This window comes from Orbicella faveolata, unplaced genomic scaffold, assembly GCF_042242905.1.
Source record: "Orbicella faveolata isolate gen_17 unplaced genomic scaffold, um_ofav_v1 contig_2, whole genome shotgun sequence".
In the NCBI taxonomy this organism is placed as follows: Eukaryota; Metazoa; Cnidaria; class Anthozoa; order Scleractinia; family Merulinidae; genus Orbicella; species Orbicella faveolata.
Window position 1 is genome coordinate 21,778,281 of NW_028301547.1, and position 27,242 is coordinate 21,805,522.

The window sequence follows — 27,242 nt, forward strand, 5'->3', positions numbered from 1 at the left end:
GTCTTGTTCCAGTTTACGGCTTGTAATAAACAGCGAGTATACAGCCAGTCTATGGGAGGCGCGGTGGCCTCATGGTTAGCGCGCCCTACTCTGGATCGAGCGGTCCATGTTGGAGTCCTAGCCAGGGATGTTGTGTTGTGTTCTTGAGCAAGACACTTTACTCTCACAGTGCCTCTCTCCACCCAGGTGTATAAATGGGTATCGGCAAATTTAATGCTGGGGGTAAACCTGTGATTGATTAGCACTCCACAAACGGGGATATGCTCCGGCCTGATGGGCCACTTGGCTCGTATGCAGACTTTACCTACCTTTTACTGATGATTATCTACTGTATGTACCTTGTGCTTTACTATTTCAGGAAAGCTGGCGTCAGGTTACCTCGACTCGATTTCTGTAAGGCAGACACCTCTCTAAATTTCTGACACAGATATATATATATAAAGTTGGTGCTGGGCTCGAAGGTGTCCGTCTTAGGTTTAATTGACTGTATAACTAACCACTGTCACGAGACATGTTATGAATAAACCGCAAATGAAGATCAGTGACAAATTAAATAAGGGTAATATTGAAAGTAAGCCAGTATCAGAAAAGAACTGCTCTTGCAAATGGCTACTCAAATAAGGAGTTCGATAGAGCTACAATCAGTGATAAACTGAACCAAAATAAATGTCTATAACATTGTGAATTAAAATACCTGCGTAAACTGCACACGCACCGTAGACACGAATTAACTTCAACCATTTAAAGAACCTGTGAAACTTAGTAATTGGTAAAATTTTAGGATTTTTGGGTGTACTAACTGAGGAGAATTTGACTCACAAAAACTTCAAAATTTCTGGGCGGCCAAAGCGCTAATGAGCTCATGCATTCTGCAAGTAAAATTTTGAGTTTTTAAACCCGCGTCGCCCAAAAAGTGTTCAATACATCGGGTCCAAATTCCTTGGGACAGTTAATCATGCTGTGTCGTTTTAATATTCAGAACTGATGTTTTTGTGCTCCATCAGAAACTGTATCGTTTATTCTAATTCTAATTGGACAAATATTGTAAAAAGAGATTCTCCTATACAGTGATCATGATGGGTCCACTAAAGAGGCAAACAAATTGGTCAACTGCGCGCAACGTCTGCCACTCCCATCCTCTTATTTTCGCCGAGACGATGATCTAAACGAGCTCCTGCCAAATGATCTAAAAGAGGACCTTCCAGATGACACTTTGGGGCTGCCAGATGATCTAAAAGAGGACCTTTCAGACGACACTTTGGGAATGCCAGATGATTTAAAAGAGGACCTTCCAGATTACACTTTAGGGGTGCCAGATGATGTAAAGGAGGGCCCTGTTGATACCTTGAGTCTACCGGATGATTTAAAAGAGGGTCCTGGTGATATTTTAGAGCCGCTAGATGATCTAGAAGAAGGTTTTGATGATATTTTAGAGCTACTAGATGATCTGCCAGGCGATGCCACTTTAGGCCTGGCGTGTGACCTAGGAGACGACCTGCTTGAAGAATGCTTCTCAGAACTTTTAGCGTTGCTTTTCTTTTGGCCCTCTGTACAGGACGCACAGCCATCTCCCTCGCGCTTATTCAGCACAGGGCGGTATCCAATCTTCTTTGTCAGAACTTGCATATACTCTCCTTCTTTCGATTTCTGTCTTTGTTCGGGAATTTATTTCATCCTGAGGTCTATTTCTTTATGATTTTTAAATTTGCCTGCTACCTTCTTGTCGATATCCTGTTGCTTTTGACTTTTATGCTCTTGTAGTCCTCTCCTCACGTCGTTAGATCGACCTGCATAAATGTATTTCGTTTCACTTCCTTGCTTTTCGCCGATAACATAAATGCCAGGTACCTTGTCGACTGAAGACACGTCATACGGCAGCCAGGGGTTCTTTGATAGCTTATCACATATTTGGCCGTCCTAGCGACAAAACAAATTCAACAATGATTACCGTAATGATTCGATTTCTCAATTATAATATAGCTGAGACACTATGCGCGCTCTCATTGGTCGATAGTTATGTTTAGATGAGAGTATGTAAACACCGTAGTGATGTTTTAGATTCGCGCGTATTCTTGAGAAATATTTTATAAAAGCAGTAGAGTACTTATTCCATTTTTACATAGCCTCATCTAAACCCTTGGGGTGTTGGGAGAATTCTCGAAAGATATATGTAAATGTATGAAAACATTGCTTCCGAATGAAAGCATGCGGCCTTGTGTAAATACAGTTGTGCTGCAGTTAATTTGTTGTTAACTTTTACATCGAGCATGCAATTCCTTTTGTATCATATCTTGCGTCGTTGACGTATGAATCGTGAACTGCGACATTCTTGTTGGAGGCAAATAGCCATGTCAACAAAGATGAATATACGACCTTGTTACTTACTATTGGAACAAGTGATATCACTGCTGCTAGATATGCTAATTTAAGGCTGATCATGATGGGGCATTTGCTTCCGCCCTGGGTAAGAAAGAAGATGATTAAAATGCTGGTAAAAAGCTACATACACGCCACACATTGCCAATGACAGGAGAGTTAAAATCGAAACAAGAAAACAGGAAAAATAGCTTTACTACATCGCTACCAGCAAGGGGACACTTAAACACACTTCCATTTCTGTTTAGGACAACAATGGATCCGGAACAATTTCATCAAGTTACAATAAGAGCGCTTGTTTTTAGACGTACCTGCGCGCTAGGGGCCTCTCTAACTGGGTACGATGCTTCAAAGCCTAGTGGGTATCCCATTGTAAAGTTAAATAAATCGAAACAAACTACGATTCCTTACCTCCTTTTTAGTACATCAAGTATTTCTCCCAGACGTGTGACCTCAGGCTCTCACGCATGTCGGAGGTTTCCGTGTTTTGGCTTTCCTCCCGTTCTGACCAATGGGGAAACTGCTTCCACTCCTGTCGCATGCCATGTCGCTGCCAGAGCCCTCGTTCCCTATGGTCAGTACCAAATCACAGGCTTGTTACGTAGATACGTGGTTTGACCGAGTTATGTAATGATTTACCAAGCATGAAGTAAAGATGACTGAATATCGGTCGTCCTTCTTTTGCGTTATGCAATATGAACTAACACCGCAAAAGCTATTTAAACTGGCTTTTTTCTTGTAATTTTAGCAGTTTTATTGTCAGAACACTATGTATGGTAGCTACGAGTGAGCGACGACACAAACATTGACGAGAAAAACATTTTTTTAATACCTACAGGATGTAGCTTAGGTTTATGTTCGCTAACGTTAAGGAGCCAATTTAATCAGGCGTCTACATGTAATTTCTTGATAGATTTTTGGTAGTACGACAAAGGCATTGCAAACAATACATTCGTGAAAAACATTGTTTTACCCCATGGTTCATGCTTTCCTGGTTTGAAATAGAAGTTTGTTGAAGTTTATGTTCAATTTGAATTATTTGTTTCGGTTGTTTGCTCGGTTCCACTAGCCTTTATGCTATAAACACTGCCGAGGGTGAAATCTAAAGGTTATTTATTATAATTTATTCTATTTTATTTTATTTGCCGGGTTGAAATGTAGATTACTACTCTTTCATGCCAAATTCGCGCGGGAACGGAAAGAGCACGTGAACCCGCAGAACACCCCACTGAATCTCAAGGATTATGACAAGATGGTTTCTTAATTTTCATGTTCTAGAAGTTAACCTGTGGTCATCGCTGAAGGATCCTTCAGGGCGGTATGAGGCAAACTGAGGCACTTGCCTCAGTCATTTTTTTCGTTTTTCTTGTTTTTTTCTTTTTGAAGAGGGAAAGTAAAACACTTCCAAATTCCTAGGATGAGAATTTAACCATGGATATTGCCTCAGTCATAATTTTGCTCTGGCTCCAGCTGCCCCTCACAAGCCAGCGGTAAATAAGTAACGTCCGGTCATAATTTTGACTAAATAATTAATAAACTAACGAGTTCTTTGATGTTCATGTTTACAAAATGTAAAATAAAGCAGATATTAATAACTCCAGCTTGAGTTATAAACAGAATAAATTATGAATGATCACGACTTGGTGACTTAACACACCTGCAGTTTTATATATGACGAAGTTCAGGGCCACATGTGGCCCATCTCAGGTCTAGATAACTCTGGAGTTACAACTAGAAAATGTACGAGACTTTAGAAGCGGGCACAGCGCAAAACACCCCCCACCCCCTCTCCCCTGCCAGCTGACGAATTAACATCATCATTTATCTGTCCTAATTAGGGCATCTATCGTGAATTGCTGCCTAAATAGTAAAATACCGGATGTGTATAAAGCTGGTTAACTAAATATCCATAAACAGGAGGGTTTTTTTTTTATCCCTATCCTGAATAAAGCTTCGACTATGAAACGTGATATATTAAAGAGGCTCAAGGTTTTCGTTTACATCCTGACCATTTAACTTCCAGAAGTGGGTGATTTCTCATCAAAGGATATTTTTTGATGTACTACCAAATTCTCACAGCTAACATTACGTTAAATGGCTTGGAATCATTGCTGAGAATTGGACTTTAAGCTCGTTGGAAGATCTTATTTAGTCGTTTAACATCATTTTTATCAACAAACTCTTCACGCGAACTAGTCATACAAAAAATAGTCGCCGCTAGCGGCGAGCTTAAAGGAGCTCAGCCACGGTATTTTGAGTTAATTTGGCCATGTGCAAAACTACTATTAAATTGAAGGAAACCTGAGAATATTAGTTTACTAAGAAAGAAAAACACCAAAGACGTTAATTAACTATAAAGGAACAAGGATGGTTAAGGATGGAGAAGATTAACACGGATTACAAACGACGAACTTGAAAAGTTTACAATTAACTTTTCACGATGCGCAAGCCGTGGCATAGCACCTTTAATGAGCACGACAGAAATGCCAACTCAGTAGACAGAACTATTTATATAATTATAAGAACCCTTACAGCGGTTTAGTTAAGATGTCTCTCCAATTGCAGGTGTAGCAAAGACGTTAGGGGGGATCTAGTTTGCCGGTTTATTCAACAAAAAAGCCACGGGAAGCCCCAAGAATATGAGTCACGGGGAAAAAACGTTCTAAACCTTGTTCTCCAGTTCATAGGCTGAATCAGATCGCAGAGTTAAGTTGTTTCGTGTCATTAATTAGCGAACGGTACCTAAGTAACGTCCGCTCATAGTTTTGACCAAATAATTAACAATCCAAGGACTTCTTTGATGTTCGAGTCTACAAAATGTAATATAAAGCAGATAATAATTCCGATATTAATAACTACACCTTGGGTTATAAACACAATGAATTATGAATGATCACTGACTTGTCAAACTTCACGCTCTTGCGCTTATATTTGACAAGGCTCAGGGATAAATGTACCCCATCTCAGGTCTGGAGTGACTCTAAGATTAACACTGAAAAATTTACGAGCTTTTTGTAGCGCGCACCACACAAAACGAAGTTCACAAACACCCCCCGGCTGCAGGTGAATAAACATAACATCAGCCATAAGTCCTTTATTGCACCATCAAACAATTTACAAACCAATTAGGAGCTCTTTAACATTGCAAACTCCAAACAAGAGGGGAATAAATGAAAACAATGATTTTAATAACAGCAATACTCTGTAACACCTTGAAATAGAAAAAATAAAGAATTTCTCGTAGTGTTTTTAGTATTTTCAGACAAAAATGTCGACGGTTTTGGCATTACTGCCTTCTTTAGGGCTCAAAAGACTGTCTAGGTTTTTGAAAACACCAGCTGCTAGTTTGTTTGAACTCTGAAGGGAGCCAGTAGCAATGCGTAAACGTCGGTATGTTTAATTTTCTGACAATAAAAGAAAAGAACTGTTTGCCGAAATGAATGAAAGCTTGCGTTAACTGAGTTATATAACTCAATGTTTCAACTATTAATTAAATATGAACATCACCTGGCATATAAGTCTGTCCGTTCTAGATCAAACGAATAGATAAAACAGCAGCGAGCTTTGGGTGCGTTGCACCTCCGGTTCTGAAAAAGGTTTTAATTCCATACTTTGACAACTCCATGGCTGGCGCGTGGCTGATTCGATCGGCCATTGTGTTTCTAAACATTTTCCTGGTAGTCTTATTTGTGGTGGCAAACACAGACTTTTGCGGAAGCGTTTTTGAAACGGAAGTTGGTAAGTAGGCACAGCTAAACCTAAACGTCGCACTTTCCTTCTATTCAGTCTGTTTGCATCAAGAAAAGTTTTATTTTCTTTCCTCTGTTAGACCATGCCTTAGTTGGTCACGTCATGTCCACGGCTACAGTCCTTGACGAGTTTGCATGCCACCTTAAATGCATTGGAAATAGCAGTTGCAAGTCGTTTAATGTCCGTCCGGACGGCAGCAATGCAGGGCAACGCATTTGTGAGCTAAACAACAAAACCCGACAGATGAAGCCAGGAGATTTTAAATGGAAGAAAGGATCCACATACTTCGGTTCAGTTAAGGTCAGTTGAAACCTTCCGTATATGCATTCCTTATCTCAGTTTAGCTACCTTTACTTGGAACAGGAAAAAGGGTTAACGCGAGGTTGTTAAAGAAAAATATGATTGTCAGCCGGTTCGTACAGTTAGCAGGAGCGATCAAAAGCTGATATTTCCTTACAGTATTGATAAATGATAAAATTGACCCTGAACAGCATTATTTTTAACCCAACCTAGGCCTCTTGCATCGATGTTTCTCGTCAGCGTAATGACCAAACAGTAAAAAGTGGACAGTGTCATCCGGGATACAAGGGGAAAAAATGCGAAAAACGTGAGTCGTGAATATTTATTTGTGTTTTGACGATTATATAACGCAGAGTGAATCTGATTGCAAAATGTATCCTGGTCTATTTTCTTCTTTTATAGAAATAAAAGGTTGGTACTCGCATCATCCTGGTCATTCCTGTAAGGACATCCGGGACTCAGGAGACTCTAAAGCAGACGGGGAGTACTGGATCGACCCTGAGAAGAGTGGAAACCCTTTAAAGGTCTTCTGTGACATGACAACTGACGGAGGTAAGCTGAGAATGGCGAACAAGAAATATTCTTACACATTAAGATTACACAAACTCTCATTTATTTGGAACACGTGCGGTTGAAACATTTCCCGCATTATTTTCCTTCTCTTTGAAAGTTTTCGTTTCGTAACAATGCTTTATTGTAAGGTTCTTACCTGGTTTTGTTCTTTCCAATTAACGATCATAAATTTACCTGATTTCAGGAGGCTGGCTTCTTGTCTCTAACTATGTGGTTGAGAGCTCATCCTCTCCATCGGGGTTGACAGTAGAGGCATCCTACAGAGGAGTCGGCGGTTACCATAACAACAAGACGTTTCTGACGAAGAATGCCATGAAGGAGCTGTGGACTCACTTGTCTTTCACTCAGCTGAGATTCCACTGCAGTAAACAAAAGGAGCGTACATTCCACGTGACTACGGTCGCTAACAGCACTGGTGAAGCTGTAGTCCAGTACTTCAGCGGTCAGACGAATGTCCGGCCCGACGCTTGTGGCTCGTTTGTTAGAATGGAAAACGACAACTCCAGATTAGCAAGAGCTTGCGACCAGTGGGGATACCTGGATGATGGTAAATGGGGTTGGGGAAGAGATGCAGATAGATTGTACTTTCTCCCCGCTGGTTTTTATTATCTTTATTATTGGATGCTGCGACCAGACGATAAAGATTTGAGATGCGATGACGACTACCGTTCTGGAGTGTCCAATGGTGATTTCTGGAAAGTCTTTGTTCGCTAGGAACTTTGTGAATAAACTGCAACCAGAGTATTACTGAATTTTGTTTCAGTCATGGACTTCAGAGAGTTGTTTGTTCGATGCCAATCACATGATTATCGTCACAAAATCACAAAATCACAAAATTAAGTTGAAATAGAAACACGAGGTTATTAAATACTTTTAAATAGGTTCCACCTGTATTCCAAAACTGCTGAACAAACTATAAGGCTTTTTTGCCGTGGGGGAGGGGGGGGGGAGGCAATTTCTATAAGATTGTTGAGGTGCTTGCTGTCTTTAAGACTTTTTACAGGAACATCTTCTAATACACAGATTTTGTTCACACCTATAATAAGTCAGATGATGATTTAGTCGCATCAGGACGGGGGGCACCAACTTCATTTCAGAGATATAGTGAGGGGAAAAATATGCAACTTATAACTTTGCCCGCCTAAGCATCGACTAAGTAATATAAAATGAACACCAATAGTGACAAGTCTAAGGGTAGTAGTCACGTCTCATCTTTGCGTGGATTTAGCCATCTTGGACGTTCGGTGACCCAAGTTTTTCTTTCGAAGGATCACTGACAGCACCGGTTTCCTACGTTTTGAGAGAAAATATAAAAAGCCTATATGTTTATTAGAAGTTTGAAATTTTTGCCCCGCGCCCTTTATTTTTAGCTTTTTGACGCTGTAAATGTCTCTTTAAGGATTACCTTATGGGAGACGCGGTGGCCTCATGGTTAGTGCCCTTGTTCCCGGAGCGAGCGGTCCGGGTTCGAGCCCTGGCCGGGGACACGGTGTTTTGTTCTTGGGCAAGACACTTAACTATCACAGTGCCTCTCTCTCCTCCCAGGAGTATAAATGGGTACCAGCGAATTGTTGGGAAAACCTAACAAATTGCAGGGGAGTGACCTGCGATGGACTAGCATCCCGTCCAGGGGGAGTAGAAATACTCCTAGCCGCTTCAAGCTATAGAAACCGGGATAAGCTCTGGCAGCTATGAGCCATCGGCTCCAAGGCTTCACTCTTTTATGAATAGGATGGAAATATCTAAAATTGTTAATGCAACATACCCACTTGGACTAAATAAATTGGTTTTAAACCAGAAATCCTGGAGACCTTTCAAGATTCTTTCGCCAGTTTTTTATACTCAGGGTACCAGAAAGACTTCAGTTCGCTTTTTCCCTAAATAATAAACCGTACAAAAGTAGTTAAATTCCTTCATTTAGAGTGTGTTGATAATGGAATTAAAACAAAAGAGAAGATGTATATTACAATGACTAAGTAAGTGGTTTGACTAGTTTTGTAGCGAAAGTATACTCGAGCAAGCTCGCTTTGATTAAATGTTAGCTTAGCCATGCACGGAAAAATAGCACTGGAATGTTTACAAAGAGCCATGCTTCCTCTTCATGATGCAAACATATGTCATCCAAGGCTTTCTTGAAATAAAGTCACAATTTCTTGCGATTATTGTTGTGTTTTCCTTCATATTAGGGATAAATGTAAAGACAAGGTTCAAGAATGCGGGTAGCCCACCTCAGGTCTAGAAAACGTAAAAGTTAATAAGATTTTTGAAGCGCGCATTGTGCGACGAAACGGAGATAACGATACCGCCCCCCCCCCCCTCCACCTGCCCCCTGCCCGAGAGCGGATAAACATTCCCATTAGCCAACCCGCCCTTATTACACAATATACCTTAAATTGTTGCCTAAACAGTACTACTATAATAATTACAAAATGGAGGATACATGCAGGTATTAGTCATCAGTATCAGCGATCTTTCAAGCAAAGAAAGTCATTTAAAAAAGGACATTTTTTATGTACTAGCAGATTCTCACAACTAACATTACATTAGGTGACTAGGAATTGGGATTGGAAGATGTTACCCAGTTAAGCACCTGGAACTGATGAGAGAGGCAGTGTGACAGCATAGTGTCATGCTAACGTCACAACACAGAGACCCTGGCCTGGGCTCGAACTTTGACTGCTCGATCCGGTGTCTCGTGCACAAACCTTTAGGCAACCGCGCCCCCGACAAAAATCAGACTGAGAAACCCAGGAGAAAAGACTCATAAAACATAATACTATAGTAGTGTTTGCACGGACCCTTAATTAACCGACCAATACTTTTATTTGATTCGGTCTTTAATAGCCACCCCCCCCCCCCTTCCAACCCCACCCCCGTAATGTCTTTTCATAAACGCAGCTATGAAAAATACTGGTACAAACTAACGAAGATACAGAAAAGGAACGTAGTCAATTGAGGCAATACACGCAGGCCATACTGTTACCATGTGCACATGCTAACGGATCATGGCTGCTCATTGTTCTTCCCAAGAAACGTTTCTACGTGAGGCTACTAATAGTCCTTAACAATACACGCCTAAATCGATACCAAGCTTTGCTTGCTACCGACGAAGTACAAACTAGAAACGCTGCCATGGATTACTCCGAAAAAAGACAGGACTACCTTCAAAGATGGTTTATTTTTAATACTGGCGTAGTTTCCACTTACTTTTAACTTCTTTTATAAGGTATAACATTATCATCACGGACGTAAGGGACTGTGCAATAATTACCTGGAGGGAGGGGGGCTGGGAAATGGGTGAAATATGCCCCAAAACTAAGTCATACCCCCCTCTCATTGAGCGAAAATTAATTTCAACCCCCCTCACATAATGATAATATTAAGGCTAACCCCCACCCCCACTCCCCCTTGAAAAAAGTCTCCTCCCATTGATTCCCTCATACCTAGTTTACTTGTTGGAGTTCTTTCTCCGGTACAAACATCACTTGAAATGACTCTTCGACGTATGTTGAAGAGTCATTTGAAGAGTCATCAAAATCACTGGACTCTGAGCTTGTGTCTGAGCTTACTCTGGTCTGTTTCAGTGAAGCTCAATTTGATCATACTGTTTGTATTTACCATACTTTAATATGAGATCTTTTGAATTCCAGAAGCTTTGTTGGAGAAACTGAAAATATTATTCAAGAATTCTTGTCTGATTAAACTTTATTTGAAGCTCAATTTAATCATACCGTGTTTTATCTACCGTATTTTAAATTTGTATTGCTATTAAAAATTCAAGTTGGGTTTTTCATTCTGCTAAATTATGATGCCATGTGTGCTAACATTGGCATATTTCTTTTTCATTGAATGACATTATAGTGCTACTTTTGCAACTTTTAATTAAAGTTTCCTGTTTCATTAAATCCTAGTGCAAATAAAGTAGCACTGCTTTAACATATATGACAGAGGCATTCCTTTCCTACTGCATGACAGATAGGAAAACAACAGTTCATAGATCAGAACACCTTAGAGTTGATAAATTTGTCAGTTTTGTTCCAATGTTAATATTTATATATTTGAACTCTAATCACTCTTCCACTACTTTTCCAGTTTGCAAAATGGAATGCAAAAGTAATACCCTCTCCCTGCATGTATTAATTTTACATCCAACCCCCCTCTATCTTGTTGTCATTTTCTCCTATGCCCCCCCCCCCCACCCCTCTAATTTTCCAAACCCCCTCCAGGTAGTTATTGCACAGTCCCTAACCAAATAAAAATAAATTACAGACAGGAGCCATAATCGGGGACGAAGACGGTAAGTCTTGGGATCCGTGCGCACCTATGATATGGGACAATTTTTCTATTTTTAGAACAAATTGCGCCATCCTGACGTCATATATCCGCGCGGATCCACGCACATGTCGGGGGTTCTCGTGTGGATGTTGTCACGTTGCATGATCAAGTGGTGAGAGTTGAGAGATTCTCTTGCGTATTTTTCACGGCGATGGCAGGGAATAAGGCAGGGAATACGAACCAGGGCGCTTATATGTAGTTTTATGCTTTGACCCAACGGAAAAGGTGGGTTTTTCAGGGTCGAAAACAAGACTTCAATCTCGCGCTGGGAATGAATGATAAGATCTGCTCGCGCTAGTTGTAAGCTTACGCGTGTGCTTTAATTTTGCGTTTGTTCTGACTTAAGAATATAGCAAGAAAACTCTCTACTCTGGTATTGAGTTAATTTGTAAGTTTCTCAGACAATGCTTAATCACAACCGAAACCTGTTTTGATGGTTTCTGATTGTTTATGCTTGTTTGGCGAGTTTGCAAAAGTTTTTGAAAGGAAAGTCTGACGCGTACAAGTAGTCATTTGCATAGTGCAGCTCGTGCACTTTCAAGACCGAGTCGGTGTTTTCAATTGACAAAGATTTGTTTCGTTATCTTTTGTGCTGAGATGCTGCAACAAATTTCACGAACGCAAAAAGGCTACTAACATCATGTGTGTTTCTTCAACATGGTGGAATTTTCCACTGCGAAAATGAAAATAGACAAGGAGTTTTGATAACTCGATCAACAAAATCGAAATCGTTATTCGAAGTTGATTAAAGAAAGCGTCATCGTAACTTTGCTGATCATTTCTGCTTCATTCACATGTTTTCAGCTTAGCTTTTAATATGTTCTCAAAGATTAAACAAATTTAAAAACTATAGAGTTATTGTTTGAGTTCGATGTACGTTTTCACACGAAAGTGCGGCGAAAGTACAATTTGTCATGTTTACTGACTGTACAAAACAGGCATCGGCGGGCGCTCTCATTCATCGACAACAGACAATTTACTGGATTTTTACACAAATAAAACTGAGCAGTATCTACGGACGTAAAGTTATTGGGTCTTGATGAAACATCAAGCGTTGCTTACAATTCAGGCGAAACTCAAACTAGCAATTATTTTGTTTTACTTTTCGGTCGCGATAGACTGGCAAATTCCTCGCAAGCGTGTGGCAAGAGGAGCTAACAAACTATGAAGTCCTGAAACTCTGCTATATCTAAATATATCCAGCTAGTTTTTTGCCGTGTCATGGAAAAGCTGTTAATCTTCAACATATGTGAAATTTAAAGCGGAGTAATGTACAGCTCATGTAAAAGAAGCATCGGAACACAAAATTCGACACTGTCTTACTTCACTCAAACTGGAGCAGCTTACGACGAAAATACTTAAGCAAAATTCCAACAGACGTAAATGCGTTGAGTTGTGGGCCAAAAACATGAAAAATTTTGGGAATTTCGGACGCCATTTCCCCTGCGCGACATCCGCAAAAATCCTCGCAGCATGTACGCGCGTGTGCTGCAGGCGATGGCGCAATTTGTTCTAAAAATAGAAAAATTGTCCCATATCATGGGGACAGCCCCGATACTAAAAATGGCGCGCGCTTACGGTCTCCGTCCCTGATTATGGCTCCTGTTACAGAGCAATTTCTACTTAAACTTCCAGTGTTCTAGTTTTAAGGAAAAATTTATGTGACCTTTGGAATGGATAATTTTCACGATGTATTTAGTTTTTTCGACCGTTCTTGTTATACTCCAGCTCATAGCCGAGCAGGTTTTCCATGCACCTAATGTATCCCCGCTCCTTCGACTTATGCCTTGGTTCGTTGGTCCATTTTACTCGTAGGTTCTTCCCACCATTTCTTCTGTAATTTCGCCTGATGAAATCGTCGATGTCTTGACGACCATATTTATGGTCCTGTAATCGTTTGTGGACATCATTAGACTGCCCGAGATACAAATATTGTATTGCTCTTAGTCTTGGCCGCTTTATTCCAATCACATAGATTCCCCCGACATGGGGTACTTTAGAGGCATCGGCGTAGAACATCCAGGGTTCGTGTATTAATTTGTTACAAATCTCAGTGGCCATCTAAAGAAAGATACAGTTTTAAAATTAAACAAACATCTCTGTTATTGAATTCTACCATAGGTATAATAGACACCCATACAACTGGTTACAACTACAGCTACTTTCGGATTTAGCAGGCAAAAGGGGCCGCTACTTTCGGGTAGGCGATATATACGGGTAGCCGTTAATTTCGGATAGTTAAAAAAACGTTTCTGGCGGTGGTAGTCGTTTCAGACAAAGCGGACGTGTAACACAAGAAATTAAAAGTTCCGTTTATGTATGTTCCTAACTTCCCACATAAACAAAGCTGACGGCATAAACTGAAAAGGCCTAACCGTTGGTAATGTAGGGCGAAAGTGTAATGGTCGCATTATATCGCGTTTATCATATCTATATCATTTGACTCTGCTGCTAGACAACTGAATACAGTTCATAAATCATAGTTTCAAGAAAAATTCAGGTAAGTTCGAAATAAAATCACAAATAACTCTTCAAGTTGTTCAGTCTTACAGTCAGGCTGTTCCATCCGTATTGCGCTTCATTAGAGACTTTCTCTTTTAGTGACTTCTTTAAAGGGCCGTTACTTTCCGGGGGACCGTTACTTGCTGGGTTCAATAGGAAGGTAAGAAAACTAACGTTAGTTTCGGGGAGCCGTTATTTTCCTGAGGGGGGGAAGGGGGGAGGGGGGTAAACCAATGACCAAAGTAAAGAAAAGTTGTTACAGAATGTGAACCGCACGTGCTTTGGTATCGTTTCCAAGACTGCTCTCGAAGGTTCTAGAAAGTTCTCTAAAGAGAAGTAAATTCCATTTCTACCATACAAAATACAAGACTACGTTTCAATGATTACGCCGAAATGTTCGTGAAACCATTTGTACAATTAGTTTTATTCCCTGGCACTATCTCGGTTTTGCACTGGGATCAAAATATATCCTACACCTTGATAATGCTCGAATTATTAGCCACTGTTTCGCTCTGAACGTGATCAAGAATATCAAACAACAAATTTGTTCTCACCTCTGCTTAAAGTTTCTGGCGTCACAAGGGAAACAAGTAAAGGCTGTCTTGATTACTAGAAAGAGAAAAAAATACGGTTTGCATAATTAAGTCGCTCGCAAGCTGACAGTCTGAGAAGTGCAATTTTACAAAATAGAGGTCACCGGCTTTGACATAAACACATTGATATTTCAACTTGGACGAAAGATGTTTTTCGTTTTGAATTTACGGATTACAACTGTGAAAACATTTTACCAAGGAGCTCAGCTGTCTTTAAGGTTGCTGTCTGATGTTCGTCCGCAAGATTCATGACCAGATTTATAACATGTTTGACTACACTAGTTAGATCGTCCGTGACACGCGATTGTTGATATCGGCCTTGACAACTGCCAGATTATAATTTAGAATTTTCCGTATAAAGAAGGTGTGCTACTGAAAAATATATATGTGAGAACAAGGGGAAATAAAGGTTGTTGCTGTTTTTGAAGAGATGCAAAGGATAAATTCGATTCAAGAAACTATAACTCACATCTCTCAAAGCACTGTTCACTGATCTCGTGAATAGAAGTGTTCTCGCTCATTTGAATTTCGCGCTTCTAGCTCCCTAGTTATATAGACTGCATGACGTCACGTCTATTTCAGGTTATCCCAGCTTTCTGACCAATGAGAAAACACTTTGTAAAATTCTAAAATCTGATTGGCTGATCAGCAAAGGGTTATTTCTATTTACCAGATTAAACATTTATTCTATTCCACACGATTTTATACACCAAACTTTTAAACGATGTCCTTACAGTCCAAGTGTCCTCGATATTCGAAAATGCCCAAGAAGTTCCAATTCGTACCGCACACACCGAGGATTAGAATTTAACTTTATGAACGAAAAACTAATAGATGAAAAAATGTACGATGGCAAGTAAAACAAAAGGATTGCGTAATGCCTAAAGGTATTGGTAAACACTAACGAATGCAATTGCCCGTGTTCATTGCGCAACGTCCAAAGGTATTGGTAAACACTGACGAATGCAATTGTCCCGTGTTCAATTTCCCTAACTCTAAGCGTTTCAGTTAATAGCTATACACAAAGTAAAGGGATTCTTTCCCTCATAAATATTATTTGTGCATTATTGTTGTTATATGATGCAATTTTTGTAGGTCATTTTTTATGAAATTTTTTCATCACGAGATATAATTACTTTAGACTGAATGTCATAAACCTCGACCGGGAGGTAACCCCAAAACACTGACCCCCGGTCCGCGGACCCCCGGTCCGCGGACCCCCACTACGGACCAGGTTCATGGAGTACCTACGGACGGGTCCACGGACTACCCCTACGGACCCCCTCTACGGACCCCTCTCCCCCCCCCCCCCCCCTCAAAAAATAGAATAAAAATAAGAAACAAATATTTCACTTACGGGTTGTCTAATAGATTACTCGTGTCGGCAAAACTTCGAACGTTAGTGTGCAAAAGTAACATTCTTGGGTTCAGGCTCGGGCACAAGTTATATCATTACACATTGCCATTTCCTTTGCTGTGGCCATACAGTATATGAAAGACCGGGAAGCCTCTGGGAAGCCTCGAAATTTGTGCTCTTTCCCCTCTGCCATTTTTTTCAGCCCATTCTCGCGCGGATTCGTGAACTCGTTCCAGGCTTCTTAATTTGCTCAGCGGAATTACAGATACGAACAAGCTTAAACAACGTCACAACATACCTCCCATAGTCCGATTGAGCCACGAATGAAAGTTAATAACGTTCCTTCTTTTTGTCATCGGCATCTCCTTACGCTGAAAAAAGCTTCAAGGCATTTTTTTTAGGGGGGTAGGGAGGGGGGCGTGTTAATTACATTTTCACAGTGTAACACTCAAAATTTCGCCGATATGAATAATCTATCGTACAACAGATTAGTGAAATATTTATTTTTTATTTTAACCCTATTTTGAGGGGTTCCGTAGAAGGGGTCCGTAGGGGTAGTCCGTGGACCGGTCCATGGGTAGTCCACGGACCCGGTCCATAGTGGGGTCCGCGGGCCGGGGGTCAGTGTTTTCGGGTTACCCCCGACCGGGAGCTGTCCTGACTTCCATTTGTCAATTTTTTTTTTTTTTTTTCATATATTATATTATTCACCTCTAATTTTGATGTATGTGAAACACTTGTAATTTAGCTTGTGTGTCGTACTGTCTTTTATGTGATCATGTAGCTAAGTGTATTACAGAATAAACTTCATGATTGTACTGAGTATTTTATTGTATTGTAATCTATCACAAAGAATGGGACTTTTCCCCACGAAACCACAAGTGCTGGCATAGCACATACTTTCGGAATGATGTAATTTCTCTAATATTTCTGTCAGAGTATCTAAGATTGACAGTTTAAGAAAGTACCAATGAGTCATTGCATTCATACTCGTTGGATTCTGGCAGAATGCCCTGATCTTGTCAACTTTTCTCGCAATGTGTGATTTCTTAGAATTTGTCAACGTGTGCATGTTGATTTCTTTCGCTGACTCGAACTCGGTGTAATGACACAACTCATGCACTGTTTGTCTTTGATTCGTTATCTGCATAAAGAGAGAGGCAGTTACTGTATTTTATTTGGACAGAGCTCGTTTTCTTTCCCATCCTCGGAGACCCAGGGGCTACTAGCCGGGAAGAAGCGATATTTTCGGGCAGAAGTTTACTTCAAGAGCTGAAGAGCCCCTGGGAACTTATTCTTACCGAACCAGTTCCAGAAGTGGTCGAATTCCGTCCCTCTGACTAGAAAAATATTTTTCTGGCTAATCAGCCAGGAGGTCCAGCTGGGTAACTCTGTCGCCTTCTTACACAAAGTGGTTTTCTTCATCGATCGACCTGCTTGGCCCGTACAATGGGAAGATTCTCGTGGAGAGTTCCAGAAAAAAAAGATTCAAAGAAACCAAGGCAATCGCAAGCCGTAACATGGGAGTCAGGAAGCAATACTCTTCCATCACTTTTCTCGGCGGATTTATCGAAGGTATATCGTAAATTTTTATAGCTAATGTACGCGATTTCTGCACTGTTGTTTTTGACTGCGGGGAAAGTTAGTCGTGTGCACAAGCTTACTTATTATGTCTCCTCGAACGTTGAACAACTTCTGAAACTTTCTGCAATGTGCAAATCGCCGTCGCACGGGCCACACAACTATATCAACCGAACGTGGGAACGATCGGCTAATTACTGCTAATTTCAGTGGACGCACCTTCTTGCTATCGCGCGTACGAGTAGCTCAGTGGTTTTAGAGCTTCCGGTTAGATCACGGAGGGTCGTGGGTTCAAATCCCATCTGGAACCCGGATTTTTTTCCGAGTCAGATATTCCAAACATCAGATATGCATTTGGCTGCCAGAAATGTGTCAGAAATTTAACTAAAGATGGGTGGGGGGAGGGGGTCACCAACTCTGTTTCAGGGATACAGTGTGCGAAAAAAAAAAAAAATGCAACTTACAACTTTACGCGCCGAAGCATCGACTAAGTAATATAAAATGAACACCAATAGTTGTAGGTCTGCTAGGAGTCACTGCTACTAACACCTTCGGATCTAGCCATCTTGGACGTTCGGTGACACCAACTTTTCTTTTGACAAATCACTTTCTTTCCCGGTTTCCTAAGTTTTGCGAGAAAATAGAAAAAGCCTATTATTTATTAGAAGTTTGAAATTTTTGCCCCACGGACAATCCAACTCTGCTTTTCTGATGAGCTCTGTTTTTAGCTGTTCGACTTTTTAAAGGGTTAACTTTTACGAATAGGATGGCAACATCTGAAATTATTAATGCAACATACCCTCTTGGACTAAATATATCGGTTTTAACTGGAAATCCTGGAGACCTTGCAAGCTTCTTGCGCCAGTTTTCAAACTCAGGGTACCAAACAAACTGAAGTCCGCTTTTTCTCTGAATAGTAAACCTTACATAAGTAGTTAAAGTCCGTCATTTAGAGTGTGTTGATAATGGACTTAAAACAAAAGGGAAGATATATATTACAATGACTAAGTAAGTGGTTTGACCAGTTTTGTAACGAAACTATACTCAAGCAAGTTCGCTTTGATTAAATATGAGCTTATCCATGCACAGAAAAATAGCACTGGAATGTTTACAAAGAGCCATGCTTCCTCTTCATGATGCAAACATATGTCATTCAAGGCTATCTTGAAATAAAGTCACAATTTCTTGCAATTATTGTTGTGTTTTCCTTTATGTTAGGGATAAGGGTAAAGAAGAGGTTCAAGAAAGCACGTAGCCCACCTCAGGCCTAGAAAACTGAAAAATGTGTGAGATTTTCGAAACGGGCACTGTGCGGCCCGACCTAAACCGTTAACTGATTGGGTCTTTAACAGCCCCGCCCCCCCCCTCCCCCAACTCCACCCCCGTGATGCCTTTCATAAACCCAGTTATGCGAAATAACTAACAAACTAACAAAGATACAGAAAAGGAACGTACGGCGTAGTCAATTAAGGCTATACACGCAGGCCATACTGTGATACTATAAGCCTGTGCGCAGGCTAAAGATTTGCTTCATGAAAACGTTTCTGTGTGAATACTGAGGCTACGTAGACCTTAACAATACACGTCAAAGTCTATACCAAGCTTTCGCGGTAGGAGCGAAGTTAACACTAGAAACGCTTCAACAGATTATCCACAAAAACGACAGCATTCCAAGCTTCAAAGACGGTTTATTCTTAACAAGGTGGTCTCTACTTACATGTGACTTCTATTATATAATTTATCACATTGCCCTCACAAACTTAGCCAAATGAAAATAAATTACAGAGCAATTTCTATTTTTAATTGCAAATGTTCTAGCTTTTCTACTGTTGAACTAGGCTTACAATTACAACAACAAATAAAATTGATGCGTGACTTTTATCATAAATATATATGTAGTAATTTTAGGATACATTTTCACGGAGCATATGTATTTAATTGTTGCCCCCTTTCATGTTATATTTGAGCTTGTAACCAAGCTTTTTCTCCATGCACTTGATGTACACTCCTTCCTTAAACTTATGGTTTTCCTGCTGGATCCATTTCACTCTTAAGTCCTTTCCACCATTCCTTCTGATGTTTCGTCGGATAAAGCCATCTATCTTTTGGTCACTATACTTGTGCTCCTTAATCCGGTCATGGACATCTACGGACTGCCCCAAGTACAGGTATATGATGGCTGTTTTAGACGACCTCTTTACTCCAATCACATAAATACCCCCAACATGAGGTATCAAAGAGGAGTCGCTGTAACGTAACCATTGCTTATGTATCAGATTATCGCATATGTCGTTAGCCATCTGTTAACAAAGGAATAAATGCTGGTTGATTGCACTTGTCTTTTTCTTGTTTCTTTTTTACCCTTCGCATACACATGCACGACCATTGTAGTTACTCCACTTATTAAACGGTATTAAGAGCGAAAAGAGTACTAGTTAGGTAATGAATTCAAGGGACCGGAGGGGAGGGGTGTGGATGAACTATGCGGATAAAGGTTCCAAAATTACAGTTCGCTGATGAGAAAGTTGATAACATTTTACAATACGCGCGCTGATTTTGCCCGTCACGCAATCTTTCCTTCTAACGTTCGTGGGGAGGAAAAGACTGCGTGACGTCTGCGCAGGTCGTGACCATCTGAGAATCGTTTGGGCAAGTTCAAGCAAGCCGCGGATGCGTCATGTTTGAGGGCCAAAGCTCAAAATATTTTGCTCAAAATCGTTTCCTAAAGCCCTTATAGAACTAAATTTTTCTTTCGCGAATTTTTCGTGAATTTTCTTCCGTAAAAATTTTCTTACTATTTAGTTTTTGTATCAGGATAAAGACATCTCACAGTTTCATAATATACTGGACAGTCGAGCCTCGGCATGCGGCGGACGGAGTTTCAATATTTTATGATTATTTCATGAATACTTAAAGGCAGAGAAGAACGTTGTTCTCACCTTCGCTTGAGTTTCTGGAGCCTTAAGATGGGCAATCAGGAAGACGTTTTGGTGTCTCAGCTATAAGTAAAGAGAGAAAATACGGTTTACAAATCATAACAAGTCACTTCACAGAGTACACAGAAGTCACGTATATAGATATTTTCGGCTGAGATGAAATACTTTTCGTTTTTGCAAACATAATACATATTGTGATTTTTGTGGATATTATTCTATGAGGGTTGACCCCGTGAGTCAGAGCACGAATATTTTCCAACATATCGAGATTTTATAGTGTCTTGAAGCTTGAAAACTTCCTCAACCACAAAGCCAAAATAATACATGAAATCGCTTGATATTTCTAAACAAAGATCTACTAGTCTAAGGAGAATTAAATGAGACTTTTCGTCAAAATTCTATAAGAATTTAAGACTGCCAGATATCTGAATTTGTGAAAACACTTCCTGGCTGCCGGGTATCTATACAGATCTATACACAACGTTATAAATATGTTTGGCTTTTGTCACACTGAGATCGCTCGTGGCACACGATTAGCCATGATTTCGGATACTGTAGGCTAGATAATTCGCCCTGTTTTAGGAAATAAACTGTGTAATGAAAACAAGGACGGAAAATCGAATCAAGAAGCCAACTCACCTCTCTTAATAAGCGTAGTTCCAGCGATCTTGTGAACAGAATGTTTCAAGTTTTTGGATTTGAATTTAGCGCCTCTGCTCCCAAGTTAAAATAGACTCCATGATGTCATGTCTATTTCAGTTTATCCCGGCTTTCTCACCAATAAGAAAACACTTTTTGTTATATTCCAAAATCTGATTGGTCGATCAGCAAAGGGATATTTCGTTAACTGTAATATTTAATTTTAATGGTTATAAGAATTTCATAAACATCTCTTGATATGATACAATAATTTCTGCAGGTTTATGAAATTCTTTATCACTGCCAAAGGATGGGACTTTCCCTCCGAAACCGCAAGTGCTGGCTTAGCTCTTACTTTTGAAATGATATCATTTCTCTAATACAGTTACAGTCATAGTACCTGATCGATCTATTATTTGGTTTGCATTGCATTCATATTTGTTGGATTCTGACAGAATGCCCTGCTCTTGTCTTCTTTTCTAGGAAATGGTCACGGTGTGTGATTTCTCAGAATTTTTTTACGGGTTGTAGCGAAAACTAAGACCCCCGAAACTAAGACCTAAGACCTAAGACCCGAAAACGAAGACCCGAAAACGAAGACCCGAAAACGAAGACCCGAAAACGAAGACCCGAAAACGAAGACCCGAAAACTAAGACCCCCTTATTTTATTAATTTTTGGCCTTTGTTTATCTTTGTGATCTATGATCACGGTGTTCACTTTTGTTTGATTATCGTTTCCTTCGTCTTTGAGTGGGAACTAAGACCCCCGAAAACTAAGACCTAAGACCATAGATCATAGATCAAAAAGATAAACAAAGGGCAAAAATTAATAAAATAAGGGGGTCTTAGTTTTCGGGTCTTCGTTTTCGGGTCTTAGGTCTTAGGTCTTAGTTTTCGGGGGTCTTAGTTTTCGCTACAACCTTTTTTTACGTACGCATATTGATCTCTTCGCTGAGTCGAAGACAATATAACGACCCGACTCATGTACAGTGTTTCTACATGATTCAATTTGATTTCTGACTTACATCAGAGAATACGAAGGAGAGAGAGTGATGGTGCATATAGTATTTGAACAGTGTTGAATTTGGTTAGTTTGTTTCGGCCTTTCCACCCAAGTACATGTAGAAGGAACCTTTATCAGGATCAAGGTAACATGAACGAGGAATAAACGTGGGTTTAAATGATTGCAGTTCCTGCTTTTTTGGAGGCGAGGGAAGAGTGAATCGTTCTTCAAGTAATTGTGATTGGATTTTGACATAGTCTGAGATTTGCATCGGCATTTTGTGGATGGAGAAAGATCGACAACAAAAACAACATCTTTATCTCCATCGATATATCATTCATGGCCGATGGAGTGACTGTTCATCAGGAAAACCCCTTGGGAGGAAATAAACTATCTCACAAGCAGCGGATCCAGTTAAGTCATCTGTATGAAGTTACGAGTTTATCAAATCTCAATTCTAATTTTATAATAGAGCTTAATAAGAACAACGAATAGTTGCTATATCTCAGATGCTTGGCTTCGGTATGTAAGTTCTCGTGAGACTTAGTTACATTTGTTTCAATGCTTTTTGTTATATTCTGGCCAATAACCGATTGTTTTATGTATACAGTCGAGGTATTCTCCTTCTATTGCTTCCACATGATCGTTAGCCTTCTCTTCTACCCATTTGAATCGTATGTCTTGCCCATTAGTAAGAAGGAATTGATCCAGTTAACAAACCCATTGATATCCAAATCCTGCCGTTTGTGCTCCTGTAGTCGCTTGTAAATGTCGCTGGAATGCTCCACAGATGTAGCCACATCTACTAAACACGGGCGTCTGTTTGCGCAAAGCCTATGGCATAAATGCCTTTAGCCTGATGTGCTTAATCGTATAACTGGAATAGAATTTGATTTCTTTATCGAGAAGACGTTGACAAATATTAGAGGCCATCCGAGGGATCATAATAACGTGCGTATTAATAGCTCTGATGTAGTTTTCGCCGTGATCGTTTTTCTTCAGTAAAGCATTTCTGTTGTCGTAGTAACAGTTTTTCTCGTACTGTGCGGCCAAAAAAAGACTGAAAATGTCAATGTGAAGCACTGCGGTTGGCTATAGCTGATCTCTTCTGTGAACTCAGTAAACTTGATCCAAGTGAAACGTAGGCTGTTTTAGAGATCACTCCGAGAAATCAAGTTAATCAGTCAGTTAACTGTGGAGGTCATTATTAATAGGTAATTCGCCTATTACCCATTCCCAACATTCTGCTCTGGAGGTTGAAACAGAGAAGTAAAGAAAGACGCATCGTTGTTATTGAATGATGAGAGTTTCATCAGCAACTCGAGTCGGTCAATATTTACTGAACATGCTTCATATTTTGTAATTAAGTTCACTTTCGCTTTTAAACAAGGGATGAGTCAAATTTATAGAAAATATAGAAGGAAACCTCGGAGAGAAACCTTTGAGGCCCTTCGACAAAGGAAGATGTGGCAGGCGCTCTGTTTAATAAGGGAGACGTTGAATACAGAGAGCAAGTTCTTAGACTTCCTACACCACAGTCAGCTTTGCATAAACAATTCCAAGCAAGCTAGACTTGAGCATATAGCAAACATGACTACTGTACTGTTGGACTTACTTCGCATAGAAGTCGGCGGGAGCAATTACCTTAGTTTTTGACCTGTTCAGTTACGCGCAGCCTTTCATTTATGTGTATTTTTTAAGAGTGAAGGAATGATTTATACGACCAACCATGACAATGCAGTCAGACTAACACAACAGTTGTTATAGATAACAAGATCGTCTGCTAGCTAATTTTTGGCTTTTATATAACAGAAAACGAACCTTTGGGAGACTGAACAGGAAAGAATTAGCTTTAATTAAGATCCACATTCCATTTCCCTGCCAGCAAGTCTCCTCACTATCCCAGAGGTCCACTGTACCTTACCACTGCTGTTCACAGATTGACTTCTGATTTCTTTAAACAGGTTTTAATAAGCTTTCTCGAAAGACAGGGAGCTCCTATTGAACTTTGTAAATCAAATGTCTTTACAAACTTGTTCCTTTTCCTCTCGAGTCCAATATTAAGCCATGATTATCAAGGTCACAAAGAACGAAGGATGAATGCACGGTTTCGTGATTGTATTTTCATTGTTCGAAAGGTTTGAAAGGGTGACTTGCCGAAGTCAGTTTTCTGTCGAATTAGCACTCCAAAATCAAATGAGCCTTTGGATGCGAGGTGGGTGAAGGGAAAATGCGCGCGACCGAGTGGATGATACCTATTACTATTTTGCGTTTTCGTTCAAGTTGAAAGTAATCTATACATCAGAAAATTGACTTAAAATATTCTGACATAGCTCACGTCTGATCAGCTACACATCGGCAGGAAAAAGTTAGTTTATTGAACGTAATTGATTTAAATTTGTCTGTTATGCTTGTATAACTCTGTTCATTGATATAAAAGTGATAAAATACCAAAAAAAAAAAAAAAAAAAAAAAAAAATACAATAAAAGTAATACAATACCAAACAATAACAAATAAATGTTTTAAATATTAAAGACAACACTTTAGGCTGGCTTGACTCACAAGCTTGGGTAATTCTTTCCAACAATGACACTGACAGTCTAAAGCCTATGTTAATGTTTACCCTCTACTTTCAATGCTTTATGTTATACTTAGGCCAGTATTTTAATTTATGTGCCATACATTGAATATATTCTTTCTCAGTGGCCTCTTTATTGTTCTCCTTAACCCACTTGACTCACAAGTCTTCACCTCCATTTTCCTGGAATTCTGCTTTCACAAACTCGTCAATCTTTAAGTTTTGCCTCTTGTGCTCGGCCAGTCGTCTGTGGACGTCATTCGTTCGGCCCACGTAAAGAACTGTTGGCTCTCCTAGTCGCAACTGTCGCGGGGCGCAAGATAAAATACCGATGCAATATATACCTTCAATGCCTCCGGGAACATTTTCGATATCATATGCCCTCCACTCCTTTTCTAGTAACTTCTGACAAATATTTGATACCATTTTCTTTCCACTAAATCCATAGATAGAAAAAATACAACATTAATATTTAGAATTTAGACAACTATGTGGTTCAGATTAGTCTTGGAAGATTTGAAGCGATCATTGACCGATCGATGGATTGATAATTTCAAAATTAATGAACTGATTAATTGATTTTACACGTGACATGCGTGACTCACTATATCTTTCCAGGAAAGATTGGATTTCAGATTAGAGCTAAACGTTCTAAGAAATAATACTCTTTATCCGATTCGAGCTCATATCTATCCCTCTTTTATTTTAACAATGGTTTTGTGTCGGTCGACCACACTGAGTAAGTACACACGACAGCTTTTCAGTCAATCAGTCGAGAAATCAGTATTGTAAACATGACAGTAAAATAAATACTATAAATATAACGTATTGATCGTAAATAACAAATGTGATAAGAAGATATTTATTATATTCGTCCTTACCTGATTTATAATTGCTTCTCGATCCGGGAACAGCGACAGCATTCTTCTTGCCGTCTTGCAGTCCTCTTCCTCTTCTACTTCTTTATACACTGTAAGCTGCTGAAAGAAAACAAGTTGGCATATCTGGCCGTCTCTTCGTTTGGCTAAGCCTTTACGAGCTGAAGCTAGCTGAGACTCCCTGATTCCAAACAGGAGTCCCTGGAGTCATATCGATGCAACAACATTCAATCGAAGAAATTAGCTATTTCAATGTTTTTATCGCCTCTGGAAGGGCTCCCGAAGGACGCTTCCGTTCAACGGTCGAACCCGCCAAAATCTCCTGGATGTTTTCATTTTATTTCAGCGCGCTATGGAAGCCGGGCTCCGGCCGTCAAGAAGAAACACTTCCAAAACGACCTCTAGGAGCCTCCCTGAAGCAATAAAACTATAGAAACAGACAACAGGTGAGGCTTCTAACACTTTCAGTCAGGTTATTTCCAACTTTACGAAGGAAAAGCGAAATTTCCTCTATCGAATTTCACGCACATACAAACCAGTCTCATAGTACAGACTTTTCACGGGAATGGTTCGATTCGGTTACACATTCAGTTGAGCTGAGATCAATTTCATGAAACATTGTTTCACGACCCCTACATTCTCAATGCTTGTGAGCGCAACTGACATAAGATAATGGCCGACTTTGACTACACAGATATTCAATCTAGCAATGTATTTCAATTATGTCAATAATTTCTTTTGACTATTGAAATGAATTGAAAATTGCTTTCGAAAGACACGAAAACAAATCAAGAAAAAACTTACATGAAGCTCTGTCAAAGTACCTTAGTTCTATCTTGTGGATGAAAGTTTGCTGATTTGAACTTGGCGCGTTAGAGGCTCAGGAATTTATAGCCCGCATGACGGACCTCATGTTTATTTCTTCTTTCTAAGCAAAGAGAAAACTTCATTTTCGAGATTCTAACATCTGATTGGTCAATCTGTGAAGGGTTCTTTCCCTACCTCTTTAGGTCTCATTTGATAGCTATCAACAAGTTAAGGGAATTTTCCCTAAACAAACCGCTCAATACTTGCTTATTTTTGTTGCTATACGCATATGATTCAATATCTTCAGGTTGTTTCTTTGTCAAATTCTTGCGTCGCAGAAGATGGGACGTTTTCCTCGAAAATCGAAAGCGCTAGCTTAGCACATAGTTTTGAATAGTTTGTTTTCGAATAATATTTAAACTATAATATACAGTTTATGTTTCGCCCGCCTTTTTTACCTGATTGAATTTTTTGTGCGCTCTTTTGCTTCAATTCTCACGACCTCGTTACCAGGGCCACTCTTGAAATTACCACTCTGTTATTGCCACTACTATTGCAATTTATATCTCTGCTCCTAGATATGTTAATTTGAATTCATTATGATGAAGCATTTGAGTTTTGCCGATGGGTTGAACTCATACAGTTTGCCTCCACTGACTGGTTTCTGATTTCCGATCTTAATACATCAGTGGATAATATACCAAGGAGTGGGATCTGGAGCTTCTTGTGCAGTATTGTATTTGGATTTCACATGAGTATATTTACATAAGATTAAATAAGATCAAGGTCATATAGAAGAAGTCAAATAAAGCTGAGTTTACGATCAACATGGTTGCATTTTTATATTGGGGCCAGTTGCGAATCGTCCCTCTTCCTCGGTGTAACTGCTGACAACTGATCCATTTTTTGACTGAAAGAGTTACATCACTGAGAACTCGTGGATGTAGTGAGATCAATAGACGCTTGGGTTCGTCGATCGATAATCAGACCACAATTGCCAGCGAGACTGCGCCAAAACATGTCATAAAACTT

The 27,242-nt window shown here is 39.9% G+C and overlaps 2 protein-coding genes and 2 long non-coding RNA genes across 4 annotated transcripts; 1 reads left to right on the top strand and 3 right to left on the bottom strand.

Moving 5' to 3' along the window:
- Positions 1 to 1,532: 1,532 nt before the first annotated feature.
- LOC149112420 (uncharacterized) lies at positions 1,533 to 2,500 on the bottom strand. The gene is made up of 2 exons (XM_089289877.1): positions 2,386 to 2,500; positions 1,533 to 1,917 (listed from the first exon to the last, which is right to left on the bottom strand). The coding sequence occupies exons 1-2, from the start codon at positions 2,437 to 2,439 to the stop codon at positions 1,666 to 1,668; spliced, it is 306 nt and encodes a 101-aa protein (XP_089146003.1). The 5' UTR covers positions 2,440 to 2,500; the 3' UTR covers positions 1,533 to 1,665.
- Positions 2,501 to 5,939: 3,439 nt separating this feature from the next.
- On the top strand, positions 5,940 to 9,158 carry LOC149112421 (uncharacterized). Its single transcript, XM_089290308.1, has 5 exons — positions 5,940 to 6,114; positions 6,206 to 6,426; positions 6,640 to 6,733; positions 6,829 to 6,978; positions 7,184 to 9,158. Exons 1-5 carry the CDS (start codon positions 6,000 to 6,002, stop codon positions 7,711 to 7,713), a joined length of 1,110 nt encoding a protein of 369 aa, XP_089146434.1. The 5' UTR covers positions 5,940 to 5,999; the 3' UTR covers positions 7,714 to 9,158.
- Positions 9,159 to 19,035: 9,877 nt separating this feature from the next.
- LOC149112422 (uncharacterized) lies at positions 19,036 to 21,017 on the bottom strand. Its single transcript, XR_016207369.1, has 3 exons — positions 20,943 to 21,017; positions 20,307 to 20,366; positions 19,036 to 19,667 (listed from the first exon to the last, which is right to left on the bottom strand). It is a non-coding gene; the product is annotated as an uncharacterized LOC149112422 (long non-coding RNA).
- Positions 21,018 to 24,301: 3,284 nt separating this feature from the next.
- Positions 24,302 to 26,321, bottom strand: LOC110040902 (uncharacterized). Its single transcript, XR_002295711.2, has 3 exons — positions 26,208 to 26,321; positions 25,407 to 25,502; positions 24,302 to 24,961 (listed from the first exon to the last, which is right to left on the bottom strand). It is a non-coding gene; the product is annotated as an uncharacterized LOC110040902 (long non-coding RNA).
- Positions 26,322 to 27,242: the final 921 nt, after the last annotated feature.

What these genes read in the sequence shown, in the direction of transcription:
- LOC149112421 (XM_089290308.1), top strand. Translation starts at nt 6,000, where the DNA reads ATGGCTGGCGCGTGGCTGATTCGATCGGCCATTGTGTTTCTAAACATT. An exon ending in CATACTTCGGTTCAGTTAAG is followed by an intron (nt 6,427 to 6,639) that starts GTCAGTTGAAAC and finishes AACCCAACCTAG; the next exon opens with GCCTCTTGCATCGATGTTTC. An exon ending in TGACATGACAACTGACGGAG is followed by an intron (nt 6,979 to 7,183) that starts GTAAGCTGAGAA and finishes ACCTGATTTCAG; the next exon opens with GAGGCTGGCTTCTTGTCTCT.
- LOC149112420 (XM_089289877.1), bottom strand. Translation starts at nt 2,439, where the DNA reads ATGATCAGCCTTAAATTAGCATATCTAGCAGCAGTGATATCACTTGTT. An exon ending in TGATATCACTTGTTCCAATA is followed by an intron (nt 1,918 to 2,385) that starts GTAAGTAACAAG and finishes TTTTGTCGCTAG; the next exon opens with GACGGCCAAATATGTGATAA.